This window comes from Corapipo altera, unplaced genomic scaffold (assembly GCF_003945725.1).
Source record: "Corapipo altera isolate COAL_440 unplaced genomic scaffold, ASM394572v1 23, whole genome shotgun sequence".
Lineage (NCBI taxonomy): Eukaryota > Metazoa > Chordata > Aves > Passeriformes > Pipridae > Corapipo > Corapipo altera.
Window position 1 is genome coordinate 20,236,559 of NW_020884878.1, and position 18,511 is coordinate 20,255,069.

Below are 18,511 nucleotides of genomic sequence, written 5' to 3' on the forward strand. Positions count from 1 at the left end.
GGTTGGACCAAGTCATCTGAAGAAGTCCCTTCCATCCTCAACTGTTCTGTGATTGAGAAGAAATGGATAATTGCTTTTTATATTTTCATTTGCTATTTCTCTAGAACTTTCAGATAATCCACTTTCTGTTCACCTGGTGTGATGATCATCTGAATCACTGGTATTTCTACACTGAGCTGGGATAGAATGCTGAATTACTCTTTAAAAGTGACCATCTGCCCCACAGGATTTCTGAGATGACAAATCTATTGCTTGAATTCCTGTCTTATCCTTCCCCTCCACATTTTCTCTGAAAAGTTTTCCCTGAGATACTCAGAGACCATGGGAATGTTACACAGTTTATATATACAGTAGCTGCATACATTTTGAGTATACAAAAAGGCAACCTGGAAAAGGAATCTGTCCTGCTGTGTAAGAATAGGTAATGCTGCTGTGTGTTTTTAGAACTGAATTGTTGCTTTACACTGCATATTTCTCTGATTATATATCTCTTACATAAATCTGGACCAAGATTGTGTCTCACGTTTTATAGTCAGAGCTACACCTGTGAGCAGAGCAGTGGAAGACTTTTTGTTTTCCAATTCCAATCATGCGTAGTACTAGAAATTCCAAACAGGATGCCTGTTGTAGATATGCTTTCAGGGGTTTAGACTGAGCTGAAAGGAATAAAGTGTTTATAGGGATCTGTGTTCTTGTAGTTGATCCTACTTGGACCTCAGTTTCAGTTTGAACTCACATTAAAATGTATGGATTGCATGCTTGAAGTTATTTGGTTTTTCAATAGCTTTCAATTGCTGAATCAGCAATATACTCTGAATATGTATGAACCTTAAAGACTAAGACTGGACCAGTACTAAGAATAAAGACCAATACCAGGCTGAATGGGAGTCTGAGTAACCCGTCTAGTGAAAGGTTCCGAGCTCATAGCAGGGAGGTTGGAACTAGATGATTTTTAATGTCCCTTCCAACCCAAACCATTCTATGATTCTGTGTTTCTATGGAACCAGTATATCTATATTGTTATATCTATGTCTATAGGTATTTATAGGTATATACATATCTATATTAATAGATACATACATATTTATAATTATTTTTGTGTGGAAGGTGAGACTGGGGAGATTGAAACACCTGATAACTCAACTGAATTCCTTAAATCTCCTACCCAAGGACTTTCATTATTTTGTCATGAAACTATAATTTTATAAAATGCTCAAAGTATCCTTTTATCATGGGCTGGAGTTCATAAGTTGCTTACTTCAGAGGAAGGATAAGCAAGATTTCCACCCTGGAGAATCTTACAAGGCCTAAATTATGTCACTGATATTGGAGAAGCTTAAGAAGAGAACTCCAGAAAAACATTCAAAGAAGGGAGGGAAAAATAGTATAACATTTGTGGTATTTTACATTTATGTGGGGAATATGATTTTAATTGTTTTCCTTTGACATTCACAGAATAACTATAGGAGAATCTATTAATGTCATGACTCTTACACATTCTGCAAAAATATTCCAAATAGTAGGCTGCTTTGGAAAGGTTAATCATCACATGCTAACACTACCACCTTTCAATATTTTAAAAAGACACAAATGCTTTGCTTTAAAAAGTGATTTTTTTTTGTATGCAGAATCCTCTTATAGTCCTGAATAAATGTGTATAAACTGAAGATTAATAAGTTGTAAGATATGCTCTTGTTGGAAAACAAGGTAGCTTATGGCCTTAAGCTAAGATCAGAGAATCAGATTAGATATCTGAAGAAGATTTTTTCGCTGTTAGGGTGGCCAGGCATTGAAATAGGTTGCCTAGGAAGGTGGTGGAGTCAACATCCCTGGAGGTGTTCAAGAGGCATCTGGATCTGGCACTGGGTGATATGATTTAGGGTGATATGGTTTAGGGGTTACAGTGGTAGTGCTGGGTTGGACTGGATGACCTTGAAGGTCTCTTACAACCTCGATGATTCTATGATTCTATGATTCTTCTTGGTGATTCCATTAGATTCCTTTCTGAACTCTCCCCATGCACAGTCTAAGTTAGTGTGAAGACCTAGCAGACAAGAATTATGTCTATTTTTACCTCATATGGGGATTTTGAGAACTACCTGTCATTTAAAGCATTCCCACGACGCAGCATTATGCATCTACATTGGTCTTGTAAGCAGAGCTCAGGCTGCCTGCAAATGCCATGTAGGTTTGTAGCAGGCTGTATATCTGTATCTGTGGATAGATAGACATAAAATTGAGATGATGCAAAGCAAAACATTGCAACAAGGAAATCTTTGGCTTTGGGCCAGCTCCAGAAGTCAGCAGCTACTGTAAAATCCTTAAGTGTTTATAGAGCCACACCAAGAGAGGGACAAAGACCTGAGTGAGTACAGTGGCAAGATAATGCCCAAATGTTTTTTCCAAAGTGAAGTACATACATTCTGTTATGGTTCTGTGAATAGCTAACTTGTGTTAAAACTAAGTTGCGAAAAAAAATGTATACATTTTGAGAGGAGTTAAAACTAAATTTTAAAAGACATCTTACCCTAGCATGTGAACATGAGGGGGTTTGTGTGCAACTTGCTGGAGTCAGTTTTTTTCAAATCTGTATTTTGTGACTTCAGTTTTTAATATTATCATTGCTGTGTCAAAAAATTTAAAACAATGAAATAATACTTCCTTTTCATTGTCAAAGCTATTCTCCTTTTACACACAATTTCTTGTCTACTCGAAAAAATGGATTTAATTTTTACATATTCATTGCTGAGTTCTTTATATCATCTCACCAGCACGTGGTATAATTGGTATCATATTAGTTATTTAGCAAGTAAGCAGAGAGTATCATTATTTGTCTGTATGCCTGGAAATGCTGAAAAGTTAGTTGTTTTACTCAAAAGTGGAAATAAAATTGGCAGTATGGTAATGATATGTTTTTTAGTCATAGAAAAATAATTTCTTTGTTTTTATTTGATAGATTACTTGGCTTCTACAAAGGAATATTTCCTCCTGTCTTGGCTGAGACACCCAAAAGGGCGGTGAAGGTAAAAATTCCAAGCTTCCTCCTTTAAAAATGTAAGCAGGGACAGTGGCAGCTGTAAAACATTTTATTTATCCCCTGCTGATTGAAATTAGAATCTTAAACTTATTTGGCATATTAATCCTCTGGTTTTTACTAGGAGGAAAGTTTCCTATTGATAGTACAATAAAAACTCTCCTTGATTAAGGAGTGCAGGATAAGGATCTTAGATGCCAAGCTATTTTTGACCTGTATATCCAATGTTACAGGAAAAAAAATGTAATTATTCTATATTGTCAAGAAATTAAAAAAATAGTTTAAGTGTTATTTTAGCCTCATAATTACCTGTGGTTTAGATATTTTCATTTACTGAAAATGCCTAGCATCTTGCAAAACAACTAATAGCTTAATAAATTAACACAAAAAGCCATTAAAGAAACCACTAAATAATACTCACTCAGTAACTTGAAGTAGTATATCTGTAGGTGTGAAGTGCTGCCCAGACTTTTCTTGTGCTCCAAAGAGTGCTCTACTCCCTACTCTTACTTTTTAACAGAATGAACACAGTAATGGATTCAATTCTTCCTTGTGCAAGGAACATTTTACTCCAGCTCTCTTGTAGTTGAACTAGATGCTAGTCTACCAAAGTGTATGTGCTGTCAAATGCTGATCTGATTTCCTTTTATTGTCCTTTATTTTGATTTGTTGAGCATGATTTTAGTAACATTCCTAAGCAAAATACTTCAATACATCAATTTTTTCAGTTGTCATGCAACATTTTTAATTAAAACCTGGTTATTAAACATGTCATCCTAAAGTTTTAAGTCTATCAAAGCATCAATTGTGTTAAGAGCGAATGTTTCTTTGCTTGTTGCTTCAGAGCTTTGAAGTTTCCCATAGTTGCATCAAATGTGTCTAAAAGCAGTTATTATACAGAATGTCTTGATTTTTCTTTCTTTCTTTTTTGGTTTCTTTCTTAAAAGGTTGCATATGATTCTGATCCTTAGTCTGCAATTAATCATTCACATTCCAATTCCTTTACAGAGGAATAATATTTGTATAAAGTGACAGGATGTGACCTTGTAATAGAATCCTAGAGGAGTTCTGGTAGTATCATCTTCATGTTTGCATTGGCATCTTAGATACAAGTGACATATGTCACCTACTTCGAAATTATTTAATGAAACTAAGAAAACCAAAGTCCTATTGAACAGCAAAGTGGCAATGAAGGATAGATGGATGATATTTAGCAGATTCTTAATAACTTCTTTTCTTATCCAGTAATGTTTCACCAGTCTCTCCCTTTCATTTCCTTTGACACAGGACAAAGTAAATCTGTGCTTTTTTGATTCCAGCATATGTTTAGTTAAAATACTAATCCAGGTTTGATTTCTCCCGAGTCATCCAAAAATCTCAAATCACTTTCTCTTACTCAAATTAATTAAATTAGCTTAAACTGCGCAATATTCATTATAATTATAGAATCATAGAAAGATGTAATTTGGAAGGGATCTCTGGAGGTCATCTGGGGAGCCTCCTGCTCAAAGCAGGACTGACTTCATGGTTAGATCACATTGTTCAGATACCTTGTCTAGTAGAGTTGTGAAAATATTCAAGGATGGAGATTGCAGCCTCTCTGTGCTCCTGCCCCAGTTCTCAGTTGCTTTCACTATGAGGAATTTTGCCCTATATCCAATCCAAATTATATACAAATTATGCTGTTGCAACTTTTGCCTATTACCTCTCATGCTTCTGTTGTCAGCCTCTGAGAAAGCTCAGCTTTGTCCTCTGTGTAACCTTTAGGTGATGGAAGACAGTAATTAGATCATCCTAGCTGCCTTCTCTCCAGGCTAAACAGACAGTTCTCTCAACCTCTTGCACATCTTATGCTCACAGCTCCTTTAATGTCTTACTGGTGCTCCCTTAGTGGGGTGCTTTCTACCTAATTTTTGGACATTTATGTAAGGGCTGAGTTTTCTGCAACCATGAGAATCAGGTTTAAATGGGGGGAGGAAGGGGGTGTTAATTAAATAGTTGAATTCTTCAATTATTTACACTATTCCTTTAAATTTAATGCAGTTCAAAGGACATCAGGATGACTTTAGGTTACCTTGAGCCATCAGCTGTATTCTACACTAGAATTCAGTAACATAGTATAGCAGGACAGTAATGTCCTTGTGAGAACCTGGATACTGAAGGAATTCAATGTGAGATTTTATATGCCAATACAATTTCTAATATCTGAAGTGGAGTTTGTACCCATGCTTTGACCTGAAGAGAATCCAACCTGTCTCAAATTTCCACTAACCTTATTTGGCTATGACTCCAAAGGAGAAGTCACAGCTTCCTTTAGCCCCCTCTCCACCCTTTATTTTCCTAATAGCTTTCCTCATCTTAGCAGTCCTCAAGCTGTCCCTTCTCCACTGCCAAACTGACCAGTGAGATTTTGGGGAAGACTACAATCAGGCCAATAATTTTGAGACTTGAGAAATCACAAGAGGCAGAGAGGCAATTTCTAGGTTCCAGCAGCCTTGATTTGTGTTTGAACTTTTAGAAAACGTCTAGTTGTAGTGTCATAAAAGTGTGTAGAGAATGGACAAGGGAGATTTTGTACTAAGAAGAAATGTACTTGTGCTACTGGAATCTTGGATTTATCTGGTGTGTATATTTGCAAATAAAAATACAGCTACTAAAATGAAGTTATTTAACCCTGGTTTTCCAGTTAAGTGTTGAAGATACAGCTCCATTTTTAGTAAACTATTCTCATGTCTGTCTTGCTGTTTCTTTTTTTCTCTCCTTTTATTTCCCTCCTAAAAAGAAAGCTGGTATTTCTGGAAGATGAAAAGTCAAAGTTTATAACTTTCTGTTAGATTGAACTTGGAGCAAAGAAATGATCATGCCAATACAATGGTTAACAGATGAACTTTTGGGGCAAATTTATATTGTTCATGTGTTCCCAGACATCTTGTTTCAAGCATGTATTTTTACCTTAGAGTTATTGAGACATCTGGTAAGTACTTTGGCTATTTTCTTTGTAACTTCAATTAAAGTGTATCTTTGCCAGATGGACAATATTGGTTATTACATACACAAAAGCATGTTTTAAATGCATTTATTCTGAGAAATTTTTCTTCTTTTTTTTGCACAGAGCTATTAACCCAACTGTAGATGAAAAGAGGAAATGATGCTGTGTTTTTAAAAATATTTTGGGTGAACACATATTATATAAATTTGCATGATACAGTAAGACAATTTTTGGGGGCAAAATTGTATGTTTACTAGTCTACCTAGTACACACAGCAGCATTTACATTGAGTTTTATTGCTATTGATTTGTTTTATTTTAAAAATATGTAAAACATAGTTACTATTAAGTATTTTTTAATTTATGACTCTAGGAAGCTATTGATTTTTAAAGGTAACATTTTAAAGACCAAAAAATTACTAGGTAATGTATTTCTGCCTTTATTACAACCATTTTACAGATCTGCAACACTGTGGAAAACATTAAGGAATACCAGAAATTCCATTAAAGGTTAGGAGGGTAACAATGAGTAGAAAGATTCTGGAGAGAGAAAAAAGCAAACTTTATCACAATAAGAAATCAATTTAGTTCAGTGAAGCAGCTTACCCACCCACTTTGCCAGAGACTTCTTTTTACTTATAAAATATCTTCAGTTATCCAAAAAAGATAGACCTACAGTTTAAGTACTATCTTTTCTGATTAATGTCAAGGCCAATGCAACAATTTTAAACATATTTTCAGGATGTTTGCAAACTAAATGTTCAATCTAAGCACTATTTGGAAAGCAGTCAAAATCTGGGCCCCAATTCTAGGACCTTTTCTGCAAAATTATATAATAATCTTAATAATCCCTACTGAATACATAAAAAAGTATCTATTCACTGACCAGAGTCTCAACCCTTCAATTTTCAGAATCTAACAGTCTGATTTTGCATAATTATTCAAATATATTCCCTTCTGCTTTAAATCATTGGCATTATTAGTGCACTAACACCTGATTCCTGATAGTTTTAGTGTGATTCCAGTGACTTCATTTGAAGCAGGTCTTGATTGAAAAATGTTATTGACTTTGCCATAGGACAAGGTTCTAAACAAGTTAAAATGAAAATGTGGTGTTTGTTATGCGTGTCCTGTACACGTAGTTTATGGAAAAGCTGCTCTAACTGGTCTGTGGTAACTAAACTCTGAGGGACAAAGCTTGTCTTCTTTGGCTGAGACCCAGCATAGGTCACCCAGTCTTTCTGTTTTGTCTTAAAAACTCAGTTCTCTTTTGTTTCTTATGATTCCCACATCTCCATTGACCTCACTGCCCATTGCCTTCCTCTTGTGGTGAAACAGTTGGATTGTTTCCTGCAGGGGCAGGTGCTGTACAGAGGGATTACAGCCTCCTGCGTGGGCATAAAATGCACAGACTTTCAGAGTATCCCACCTTTCTTTGAATCAACCTGCTCTGAACTAATCAAGTGTTACAGTTCAACTTTTGAAAGTAGGTAGGAAAGTCAGAGATACTGATACTGATACTGAATAGATACTCTATTTATTTACTTCTGCTATACTGGGATGTGTCAACTCTTGCACTAATGCAGTCTTGGTGAAACTGTGACAGGTTTTTGTTGTTCATTCCCATACTACTGGACGTGCTGAGTAGAAGCCACGTTTTTTTAGCACTCAAAGACATGAATACTTCTTGGACAGATTATAGGACTCACAAATAGTGAGCTGTAGTTACAGGCCTTACATTGTTCCATATGTGAAAATTATGTGTAATAACACCTATGATATCTTTGGGTTTTACCCAGAATTCACATACCTGCTCTTTATAACCTACAAGATTTTTTGCTGTCCTCATTCCTCGTGATGGAAAATCATTTTCACTGCCCTCAGAACTGTCTTATATAGCATCAACCTGAAGTGTTTTTTCAGTGGCTTCAGCAACAAATTTGCAGAATATGAATTTGAAACACTGTGGGATTTGTTCTTCAATCTCCTTCATAAACTTATCATACTTTCCCTTACAAGTCATTAAGATTTCCCTCCTACTGCTCTAAGTGGAAGACTGTTTCAGGACCCCACTCCTCTGGTTATAAGAAAGCTTCATCAGGTCTCAAGACACATTCTATTTATGAGTATTTTTTACTTTCATACCAATTACTTTATGTTACATGCCTTTCCTTGTTTTTCATTCTCTTGTAGCCTTTCTTTTGCTAAACTAAACATGAATAAATTTGTCCTAGTGTGTGCTCTGTTTCAGAGGGCATCTTACCAATACTTTGCAGTATTTCACACATACTCTTTCTTTAGAGTATACCTTGACTCATGCACCTTCGACTTTGTGTCCACAGACAAGGAAATAGGCAGCAAAAGTCTGTCTGCCTACGCCAACAGGAAGTTTCTTGCTGACTTTGGTGCAGTCATTTATTCTCAACACTTTTCTTGGAAGAATAAATCCATTAATTTATTCTGCTTTGATTTTTAGAAATCATAAAAGGTATTCTGGAAAGTAATGGGTTTGCATGGCAAGAAATGCAGGGTTGCAAAGCAAACCATATAGAAATGTTTGCCATTTGCCATGTTGGTGCAGGTGAAGCTGATCTCCTTTCTTGAAGTTCAAACACCCAAGAGTGCGGCTTTCAAAACTCATCCTCTAAGGAATTGCAGATGCTCAGGGCTTCTAAGTACCACTCTTTGAAAGCAGACAATTGGCTGAAAAATTTATTTGTAAAGAGAAAAAAACTAAAGGAAATGTGTCTGTTGACAGCAGAAGATTATACAAATCTGCAGATTTTCCATCTTCAAAATCTGCAATTATATCTCTGATGAGAAGTAGACTAGCGTTTGAGAAATGTGAAAGTGATGGCAGTATATTATATTAAAGATGTGGGGGTGATTTCTTGGGATAGATTATAGTATCTGCTACTACCTTTATTCCAGTATATGAAAGTTAAATGCTAAAGGAAGAGTTTATAAATTGAAAATATGATGTATGTATTGCAAGCAAACTCTTACATAAAGCATTACTTCCATTGCACTTATGCTGCTATTGTAAATGACGTACGAACTAAATCAGTTCTGAAACCTGATTGTCTACCATTGCACTACTACAGAGAGTGTGAAACAAAAGTGACTAACGTTTATTTTGCAGAACTGCATGTAGCTACTCGGGGTACAAGGCAGTGAAGCTCCACTGTAGTTTGCTTTTTACTAATATGCATAAGTATGCATATAACTCGTAATTTTTTTCATTACAATTTCAGTCTTACTTTTATTTACAGTTTTTCACCTTTGAACAATACAAGAAGCTACTTGGATATGCATCATTACCTCCAGGACTGGTATGTACGGATCCAGAACTTTATGTTCTAATTTAATATGTGTATACTGAATAGTCTCATCTGCTTTCCCCCCTAGAAGAAGTCCAAAATTAAAGGGTCCAGTTCAATCAACAGTTTTTCAGAACAGACTTGTGGTTCAAAAACATTGATAAAGAATTTATCAAAATAATAAATACATGAATTTTTATATCAAATGTCTTCAAAATAATTCCCTACAATGTCATAGAATTTGTTAATATGGATAACAGCAGTCAACATGAAAGAGTCTGTATGCAGCCTGTCGTTCTTCTTCTTGCAAAATAACAGAAAAAGTTGAACATTATCAATATTTATTTATTCGTGTGATAGTGACTAGTTTGATACCTTAACTTTAAAGTGTTATTCTGCAAGGCACAGTGCAACTATAACAAAAATACAGATCTTAGTCTTATTCTAAAGACTTTCTAACATAAACATAAGTTATGGATAAGAAATTGCTACATCCTTTGAAGTCAATGGCAAAACTCTCTTACATATCAGTGGAGCTAGGAATTCATCTCAAGAACATAACTGCTTTAAAAACAAAATACAGGACATACACAGAAAGGCTTTAATGCTAAGATGTAGCTTGCATGTCTAATCTGCATTTTTATATGTTGAGCTTTATTCTGCTATTATACCATTTGGAGAAAAATACTTTTTGTAAGAACTACTGCTTCCTGAGGTGCAAGAATGTAAATCATAATAAATATCTATTTTTCACAATAATAGCATCGCAACTGTATGAAAATGTATTTTTATGGTTATGCTATAAAGATTTTGATTATTCCAGGTCTCTTTCAAACAGTATTGCTCCCATTTACATCTGCCTGTCATTGCTGTGAGTGAATGGTCATAGAATTATATTAACTAGTTTAGAGCAAGTTTCCTCTTCCTTTTACTAATTCCATTGACCCTACAGTTGTTTACAGTCTCTCCTATTTTATCTAGTATTTTTCAACAGGTCCTTCTCATCGTTAGGTGTAAATAGAAAGACTGATATTTGTTCTCTAGTGAGTGGAAAGAACAGAGCTTAAGGTTCTGTGGTACCCCAGCACTATTTGGGGGGGGGGGGGAAATATGCTGAAAACTCATAAATATACAATGGCTGGCCTAGAGCTGCTTTGATGCTTATAACAAATACAGCCAGCATCAAACACCCCCAATATTTTTGGTGCAGTATTGTTACCATAGAGGCATTTTTGACCCTAAGGTATGCATGGTAGTGAGGGAAAAAGAAGACTGAGAGAGGTTCTGGTCTAAGCTAGACAGAATGTTTCTAGGTACCTCAACAGACCTCATATCAAGGCAACATTTATTGTTAAAAGAGAGATACATACATTAACACCATCTTCCTCCTGGCTTCAGTTCATGATGAAAGGTTCTTATCTCACTGTAAAAGATTTGTTAGTAACACAGTCTCCTCCAAAGGCAGTAAGGCTAGCGTTTGCCACTACACTTCTAACTTTACATTTGTCTTTTTCTTGACCATTCAAGAGTCCCTGTTCAAATTGCTCTGTATTAAGTAAGTTTTTTCTCACTATTGTTTTCTCCTTCTCATTGGTTTCTTTGAATTTCAGCAAATATACTCATTATATTGTATATGAGTCCTGGGACTTTTTTCAGCGCCACAGAGTTTGAGGATGCTAAGTGGAAGCAATAAATGTGTAAAGTGGTCATTAAATTTAAACCCTCTGAATTCTCTCAATTTACTTGAATATTTTAATAATATTTTTTCTTACAAACGAAATGTTTTAAAATGCTGCAAAGCAGTGAGTATCTCCATACCTATAGCTGAAATCTACCATCAGCTTCTAAATAAATGGAGTTAATTCATCCTTGCAGTGAATGCAGACATTTCCCTGTACGCCACTCCTTCCCACTCTAAGATTGATACTTACCTAGGTGTACTTTACTTCTACTTGTGCAATTTGCTTAAGTACTGTTGAGCTATTTCAATTTCTTACAGTAAAGTTAGTATGTTAGTGTTATGTGCTTAATGCTCAGTTCAGAGATTTTGTTTTTTCCAGTCCTGCATAACTGCATCTATATTTGTGTTATTATTCAGACTCCATCCAAAGATAACATGAGGGCATTCTTTTTCCATGTTTTTGTAATAATTTGGTACCATATTTTTCCTTCCAGATGAAAAGGGAATTCATGGACAGTGCCATGACATTTTATTTTGTCTTTTTTGGAATCTGGTTTATGGCTATTGTCATATTGTCTTCATGAACTGTCAGCATTTAATCAAGGGCTAAAATTGTTTAGCAATAGAATACTGCTGCATTACTGTAATCTTGCCATTTGTATTGTATCATTCAGTTTCATAATCTGATGTAGGGGAGGTTTTACTCCTTAATTTTTAACTGTCATTTTAACTTTCCTAGGCATTTGCAGTTGCTGGCTTGGGATCTGGGTTGACAGAGGCAGTTGTGGTTAATCCCTTTGAAGTAGTAAAGGTTACCTTACAGGCCAATCAGAATGCCTTCAAAGAGGTATGAAAATTCCTTCATTCTCCTTTTTCTGCATAATGCACTTCAAGGTTCATATTTAGAGCAGAATTTCTATAATATATTGGGTTGATGTAAGTGATGTTCCCACAAGCTTAACAGAAATGGAAAGAGACTCAGTAGAAAATGCTTTCAGATATGCAGAGATGCACACAGTATTGTCAGAGGCATGAGCATCTCCGCTGTAAATGTTCTGTGCCTGAAGCGCACCTTCATCTCTCCAGAGCAGCCAACAACCCCACACTGTGAGGAACGGTAATCCAGAAGTACAAACCCAAGCCTCTTGTTGAAAGTGCATTTACCCCAGCAGGTTCCAGACTTCAAGTGATCACTGAAGGTTAGCGTAAAACATCATGGTCCTCTGCCCAATCCAGAGTCCAGCTGGTGTGTTTTATGTTATATTTCTTGGATGAAATTATTTATACTATAAGACTTAGCATTTATTAGAATGAACTGGAAAATTGTTATATAATAAAGAACACCAATAGTTTAAATTCTTGATTCATTTCAGTTTTATTATTCAAATACTATTTTGTCCAAAGAAGTCAGCATGCAAAACTAACTTTGTCCGTGGTTCTGGGTACTGCTGAAAGTGGAAAAGGTTTAAACTGGAAAGCAGTGATTCATCAAAATCAAATGTTCCCAGGAAAGCACCAGCTTCTAATGTTCCAGGCTGAAGTGAAGGAAGGCAGTAACACAGTTCCTTCTTTATTTTCTCAGTGAATAAGACTAACAATTGTCATATCAGCTTTTGCAAAATCTTTTGAGAAATCAGCTGTACTGTGGTAGAAGAGCCAAATCACGTAAGCATGTCGTGAAATGGTTGGCTGAGTCCCTGGTGAGGCATGATTTTTGCATATTCTACTGTTAAGTTTTGACTGAGTTAATACTTGCATGCCTTCTAACACTCATCTGCACAAATTGAATCCTTTTGGTGGATGCATAATAAAGAGATTTATCACTTGGCCATTTACTTAAGCTGTTTAGGCCAAGATCCTCAGGTACACTTTTGAAAAATGCAACCACTGATTACCAAATGTCATAGTCTAGCTGGTACTTACTCTGTAACTCATCCAGAAAAGTATGCTCTTCCAGAATAATTTTTAAAATGTTTGGTAAACTTCTGTTCTATTCTCAATTCATGTGAAAGAGATGTTTGTTTGCTACGTGTCTCCCGTCTAGGCGCTTTTTAACCTTGGGCTGCAAAGCCACTGAAACAGATAGGTAAAGTACAGGATAAAAAGTTTAGGATCCTGTAAGGAGAGAGACTGAAAATGGGAAAAAGCAATGTGTGAGAGGATCTCTCTCTCAGGAAGGTGATATGATAAAAATTATGAAATACTACTGCTCCAGTAGTAGTAAACTAAGCAGATATTCTGGATCTTTCTGCCTCACAGTTGTGAAGATGTAATTGACCTATCTTAATAAAACCTCTGCTTTTGAGTATAAACACACCAGTATTATATTTTGACCAAACTATTCCCTGTAAAGTCGCAAAAGACCTGTATATCCTTTCATTTCATACATTCTAATTTTCTTTTCTACTGCAAAATTTATAACAAAGTCTGAGGTGTTTTAGTTTGTAAATTTTATGTAATTAATTTACTTTATTTACAGCTTCCCTTCCTTGGTGACTTTCCGAATACTCCAATTATCACAGTGTAGCTGTCCAAAAGCATTCTGAGTTGTTTTGTTTCAGGTGAATATTCTTTAATTTAATTTAAATGCAAATTTTCACAAAATCCAAATATTAGTGTATTATTTTAAAATAAAATTGTGAAAGAATGCTGTTTGGACTCCACTAGGAACCTAGTTTACATCTAAAATATGAACTATTTGCCCTATAAAAAAATCCAAGGGAAATTAAGTTCTTATATCACAATGATAGTTAAATCATAGACATTATTAATTTTCAATATATCTTTAAAAAAGTGCTAGAATTTCAAAATTTGCTGCGAATTAGAAAAAGTCCGGTGACTTCATTACCTCGATCTCAAGTTCTCATTAAGAATATGTTGAAGAACATTCCACACTAAAGCATGTAAACTCAAGGCTGTTGGAAGAAGCACATCCAGAGGTTATATTATTCAGTGTAAGGCAATGGTACACTCATTTCATTACCATGCACTGTTTTTCTAAAAGGTTTAAGTAAAGTGTGTACCTATCCCTTTGTGGAGCTTTCATACTACCTGATGAAACCTAATGCAGTTCACATATTTCTTTGACTATTGTATTGAAATAATAAATATATCTTGTTTAAAAGGAACAAGGAAGAGTATGAATACATACACTCACACACATACTCCTGCACACCCCCAAAGCAAATATTCACACCCTTTGGTAACAGCTGAATTGTTCTGTGTTAACAGATCATCTTTCGAGGGTTGATAGATTTAAAGATGAAGGCCACTAAAAATCACGTATCAGCATTTTTCTAATGTGGATTGCTACGGGTAAAAATAATTGTGACTTTTTGTTAAACTAAATTGCAAAAAGGACCAACACCTTGTTGTTTGGTTTTCCTCTTTTTTTTTTCCTTTTTTCCTGTAGCCCTGGATAATTCACTGGGTATAGAAACTGGTGTGATGATTAAAATCATCTCACTTGACTTAAGAGTTGTGATTAATTAAACAAACACAAGTTTCTGCTTTATAATGAGAATGTGGCTCCAGATTCCATTGACTAGGTCTGTATTGAGTAAAAGTCAACGGTTGTGTGAACTGAATTAACTCCATATGCTTATACAATAAATTCCTCCATCTAAGGTCCTCCCATCATCAGTGATGAACCACAGACCCTCTATGGCTTGATCAGCCGACATGAGGATGCCTACTTTGGTAACAGTGAAGTGCTGTCTAAAAGAGCCCTCTTTATTACTAAAGGACTGAAAAGGGAAGTCAGATGTAGACATTGCAGGTATCTACATTTGGACTAATGAACTCCATCTCAGGTGTTCACCAACTGACAGGCTTCCCCTCTGAGTCATTAGTAAATTCGTGTTCATGATAAGGGATATCAAGGGATACCTTACTGTTGAAGGTTGCTGTATTCAGCTTAAATCACTTTAAATAGGACCACTAGTTATTTTTTAAAAATCTAATCTCCTTTTTTTGTGCATGAGAAAGCATGTTATTGCTAGTATCTAGACAATTTTCTTTGTTGGGTATAATAGATTTTGACTTGAATCCTTGGGGGTAGTTAAAAGGTAAGTTATAGTAAAATGTTAATGCAGAGCATTGACAGGATAACATTAGCTATGAAATATGAAAAACCAGAGTAAAAGTATTAAAGACTAAACTTGTGATTCACCTCAATAAGCAGTCATATGCTGTGTCAGACATAATAGGCATCATTTGGCTGATGCTGTTGATTCTACCACAGTGACATTTTGAAATGGAAAGCTATTAAACAAATAAATTTATTGAAATTAGCAGTGTTCACAGTATTGCAGTCAAAATTTTTCTATATTTTCATGTTTGAACCTCCTAGTGGAAGTCATGTTTTGCCTTTCTAATTACATATTTGGTTACCAGGAGCTGGCTTTATGCTTTGGAGAAAGCCAAACATAGTTCAACAACTTTTTGAAAGTAACTTTTCAAAAGTAACTTTTCTATAATGCTGCTAAAAAGAAATGTAAAATACTGAGCAAGGGAACAGCTAATTCTGAGTATCACAGTATACTAAAAAATAGATCAAATTTGTGTGGAGTCAGGCAGATCATGTCTGATCTGAGGAAGTTTCCTCCTTCCTGGCTTTCATTAAATTGGCTGACTGAAATGATTTCTATGCCTTTTGAGCATTATTTTCAAAATGGGATTTCTAAAGGCAGCTTCTTAAATCTGTACTTTAGAATTTTAATAGGTGCTCTGATTTTCAAAACCTAAGTACAATTTTAAGTCAAATAATTCATTAGAAGGGTAAAACAGGTTTTCCAGTTGGATATTAAGGAAAAGTTTTCCTTCTTTTCAATATTTTCAAGATTTAAATTGTACTGTGTACCTAATAATCCCTTCAAAAGTCAATGTCCTAAAACAGTGGTTTGCATCCTGAACAGCATGAAGCACCTCAGAGGATCCAGAAGGGTTCCCAGATAATATACATGCATTTTGTCACCCTTTCAACCCTATTCATAACATTGAAGCTGGAACTGCCAACCTGATCTTCAACACAAATATTTATAGCCTCCCTTGCTCCTCTAATTTATGGCTCTTAAGGACTTTCTTCTGTAGCCATAATGGCTCAAAAAATTCCTGTTCTAATTCTGTCACTTTTATCGCTCCCTCATCATGCATGTTCTTGTGCCATTGATTTTACTAGAGAAGCTTTTTTTCTTTTTATTTTCCAGAATAATTGTTATATACTTTAGTTGTGTAAGGGTTTCATCTGTCATAATCTTAATAGCACATCATCAATTATAAACAAAAAAACCCTGTTGTGAAATTCACACTTTCAAAGCTACGTGTGGCTCTATATATTTTTTGAATTATTATTATTATTCAAAGACCTTTTTTTTTTCCAAGATCCTTAGTCTTTTACAATACTCAAGTCATGCTTTCATTTTGTTTTGCAATCAGAAAAATGAGTAATCTTTTTTTTATTAAAGTTGTGATTTTTATGTGGTCACAGGAAAGGGAAAATAAATATGGTGAGACAAGATAAAATTACAAAAATTGGCAACACTGTGTCAACAAGATGGAAATGATGCTATGTTTACTGTTTTCTTTTTGTAAAGATGATCTCTTCCTTTTTTTTCTTGACTTGTGTAGCAACCATCTAGCTTTGTTCAAGCTCAGCAGATCATCAAAACCAATGGTCTGGGCTTCCAAGGACTCAACAAAGGTCTTACAGCAACACTGGGCCGTCACGGAGTTTTTAACATGGTTTACTTTGGGTTCTACTTCAATATGAAAAACATTCTTCCAGTTAATAAAGTAAGTTCTCCATATAAAGGAGTAGACAATCAAATAAGAGGTTTGGCATTTTAATTAATACTTAATGTGGTATTTAGTAATAAACAGTGACTAACCTATCTGTGTTCTGCAGAAATCTATAGCATTTTAATGGAAACAAATGAAGGTCTTGTACTTCTCACTTTTTAAGCATAGCTGAGTATAGTCATGTTGGAATTATCATTTTTATGAATTTCCCTTTGTACCATGGTAGCAATGTGAAAAGGCAGCAATCGAAATACAGGCATGTTATGGTTGAGTATGTATGCACTTTTTTATGGTAAACCGGATTAGAAGAGGAAAATCAGTTTCTAGAACTTCTTTCAGTATTTACAAAGAGGGTAAGCTTGAGGAGATGGCAGAGCTGCAGTAGGAAGGTTATTCTGTCCAGGTAATGGGCCTTTTCACTCAAAAGAAAGTTCAACCTTGTGTTGAAGGATGACTGGGAAGATTCTTCCATATGGGAGGGAAACAGGCCAAGACAGGACATACAGAGTCATGCACAGGGACTTTATGTAGTTTATAAGCCGAAAAATAAGAATTGTTATAGCTTTAATTTAGTTTAAAGCAACTTCGATAGTCCTATATGTCTTTAAATAACAAAGGAAATATTTCCCTTTACAGAAAAGGGAAATTTTACTAATGAAAACATGGTAGTATCAGCAACTTTCTAAATTACTCTGTTCGCAACAGCTAATGGTTTATTGATGATTTCAGTACATTACTTACTGAAGTGTGTTTTCACTAATGTGATTTTTAGATGATGACAGTTAAACAGTCACAGGTGTAATATGCAGTGATGTACATATAAGAGGCAGCAATTTAAATCAAAAGGGATCGGTTTCTATTCCCAGATGAAGTAACACCTCTTTTTTCTGCACTTCTGAGTAGCCTGGTATTTTTGTTGGCAACACTGTGTAAATGGAGAAAAGCTCCACTTAGTTGCAGATCATTACAGCAAACTGAATTGTTCAAGACCAGGTGACCCACAAGTTTCTACAAGTTTCTTTTTGAGTATTTAAGCATACTTTACAATGTACTTTAATCACATATTCTAAAAACTCAAGGCACAAGCATACTAAGATAGCAGGAAACACATTTATGTTGATCAAGTGATGAAAAAATTATAATCAGTATTGCAGAACATTCAGAATAATATGCAGGTAAGGACAAACATTTATGTGCAACTCGTACGGGAATCCTGAAATATCCTTCCATAGCAGTTGAAGAATAGTAATAGTATTTGGCATAAGCGTGCTTTCCTAGCCTTTCAGATTTAAAAAAACCAGGAAACAATTATTGCATTATTTGAAAGATTTAGAGTTTTATGATCTAAAAGAAATTAGCACTTCATACAGATTTTGTATGATGTAGAAAAATTTTAACATTACAACGTAAGTTTAAATATATGTAGAAAACAAAAGAGAAATTACTTTAGTGTTCTCAGACAGTGGCTCAGCTGTCATCACATATTAGCAAAAGCAAAAGGCAGTTTAATCAATGTGAGATTAGGTTGCATTAGCCGCAGGTAAGAGCAGAGGTTTGCCTTGTACTTGACCAACGTGAAGTGGCTTTTATAGCGGCTTGCACAGAGGCTACATCTGTGCTAGTTAACTCAGCAGCATCACTGAAACTCAGTCATCTGTACTGATAAATGTTCCTTGGCACAGCTGTGGC

General features: G+C 35.2%; 1 protein-coding gene across 6 annotated transcripts in view; it reads left to right on the forward strand.

Moving 5' to 3' along the window:
- SLC25A21 (solute carrier family 25 member 21) overlaps positions 1–18,511 on the forward strand; it is a 249,933-nt gene that overhangs the window by 221,131 nt on the left and 10,291 nt on the right. For 5 of the 6 annotated variants that reach the window (XM_027637729.1, XM_027637727.1, XM_027637730.1 and 2 more), the window contains 4 exons: positions 2,957–3,023; positions 9,295–9,354; positions 11,763–11,870; positions 16,652–16,816. In XM_027637729.1, coding sequence (XP_027493530.1) covers positions 2,957–3,023; positions 9,295–9,354; positions 11,763–11,870; positions 16,652–16,816 — 400 coding nt within the window. Of the gene's footprint in view, positions 1–2,956; positions 3,024–5,816; positions 6,009–9,276; positions 9,355–11,762; positions 11,871–16,651; positions 16,817–18,511 lie in introns of those variants that run through there. The other variant, XM_027637732.1, reaches the window with a different exon arrangement.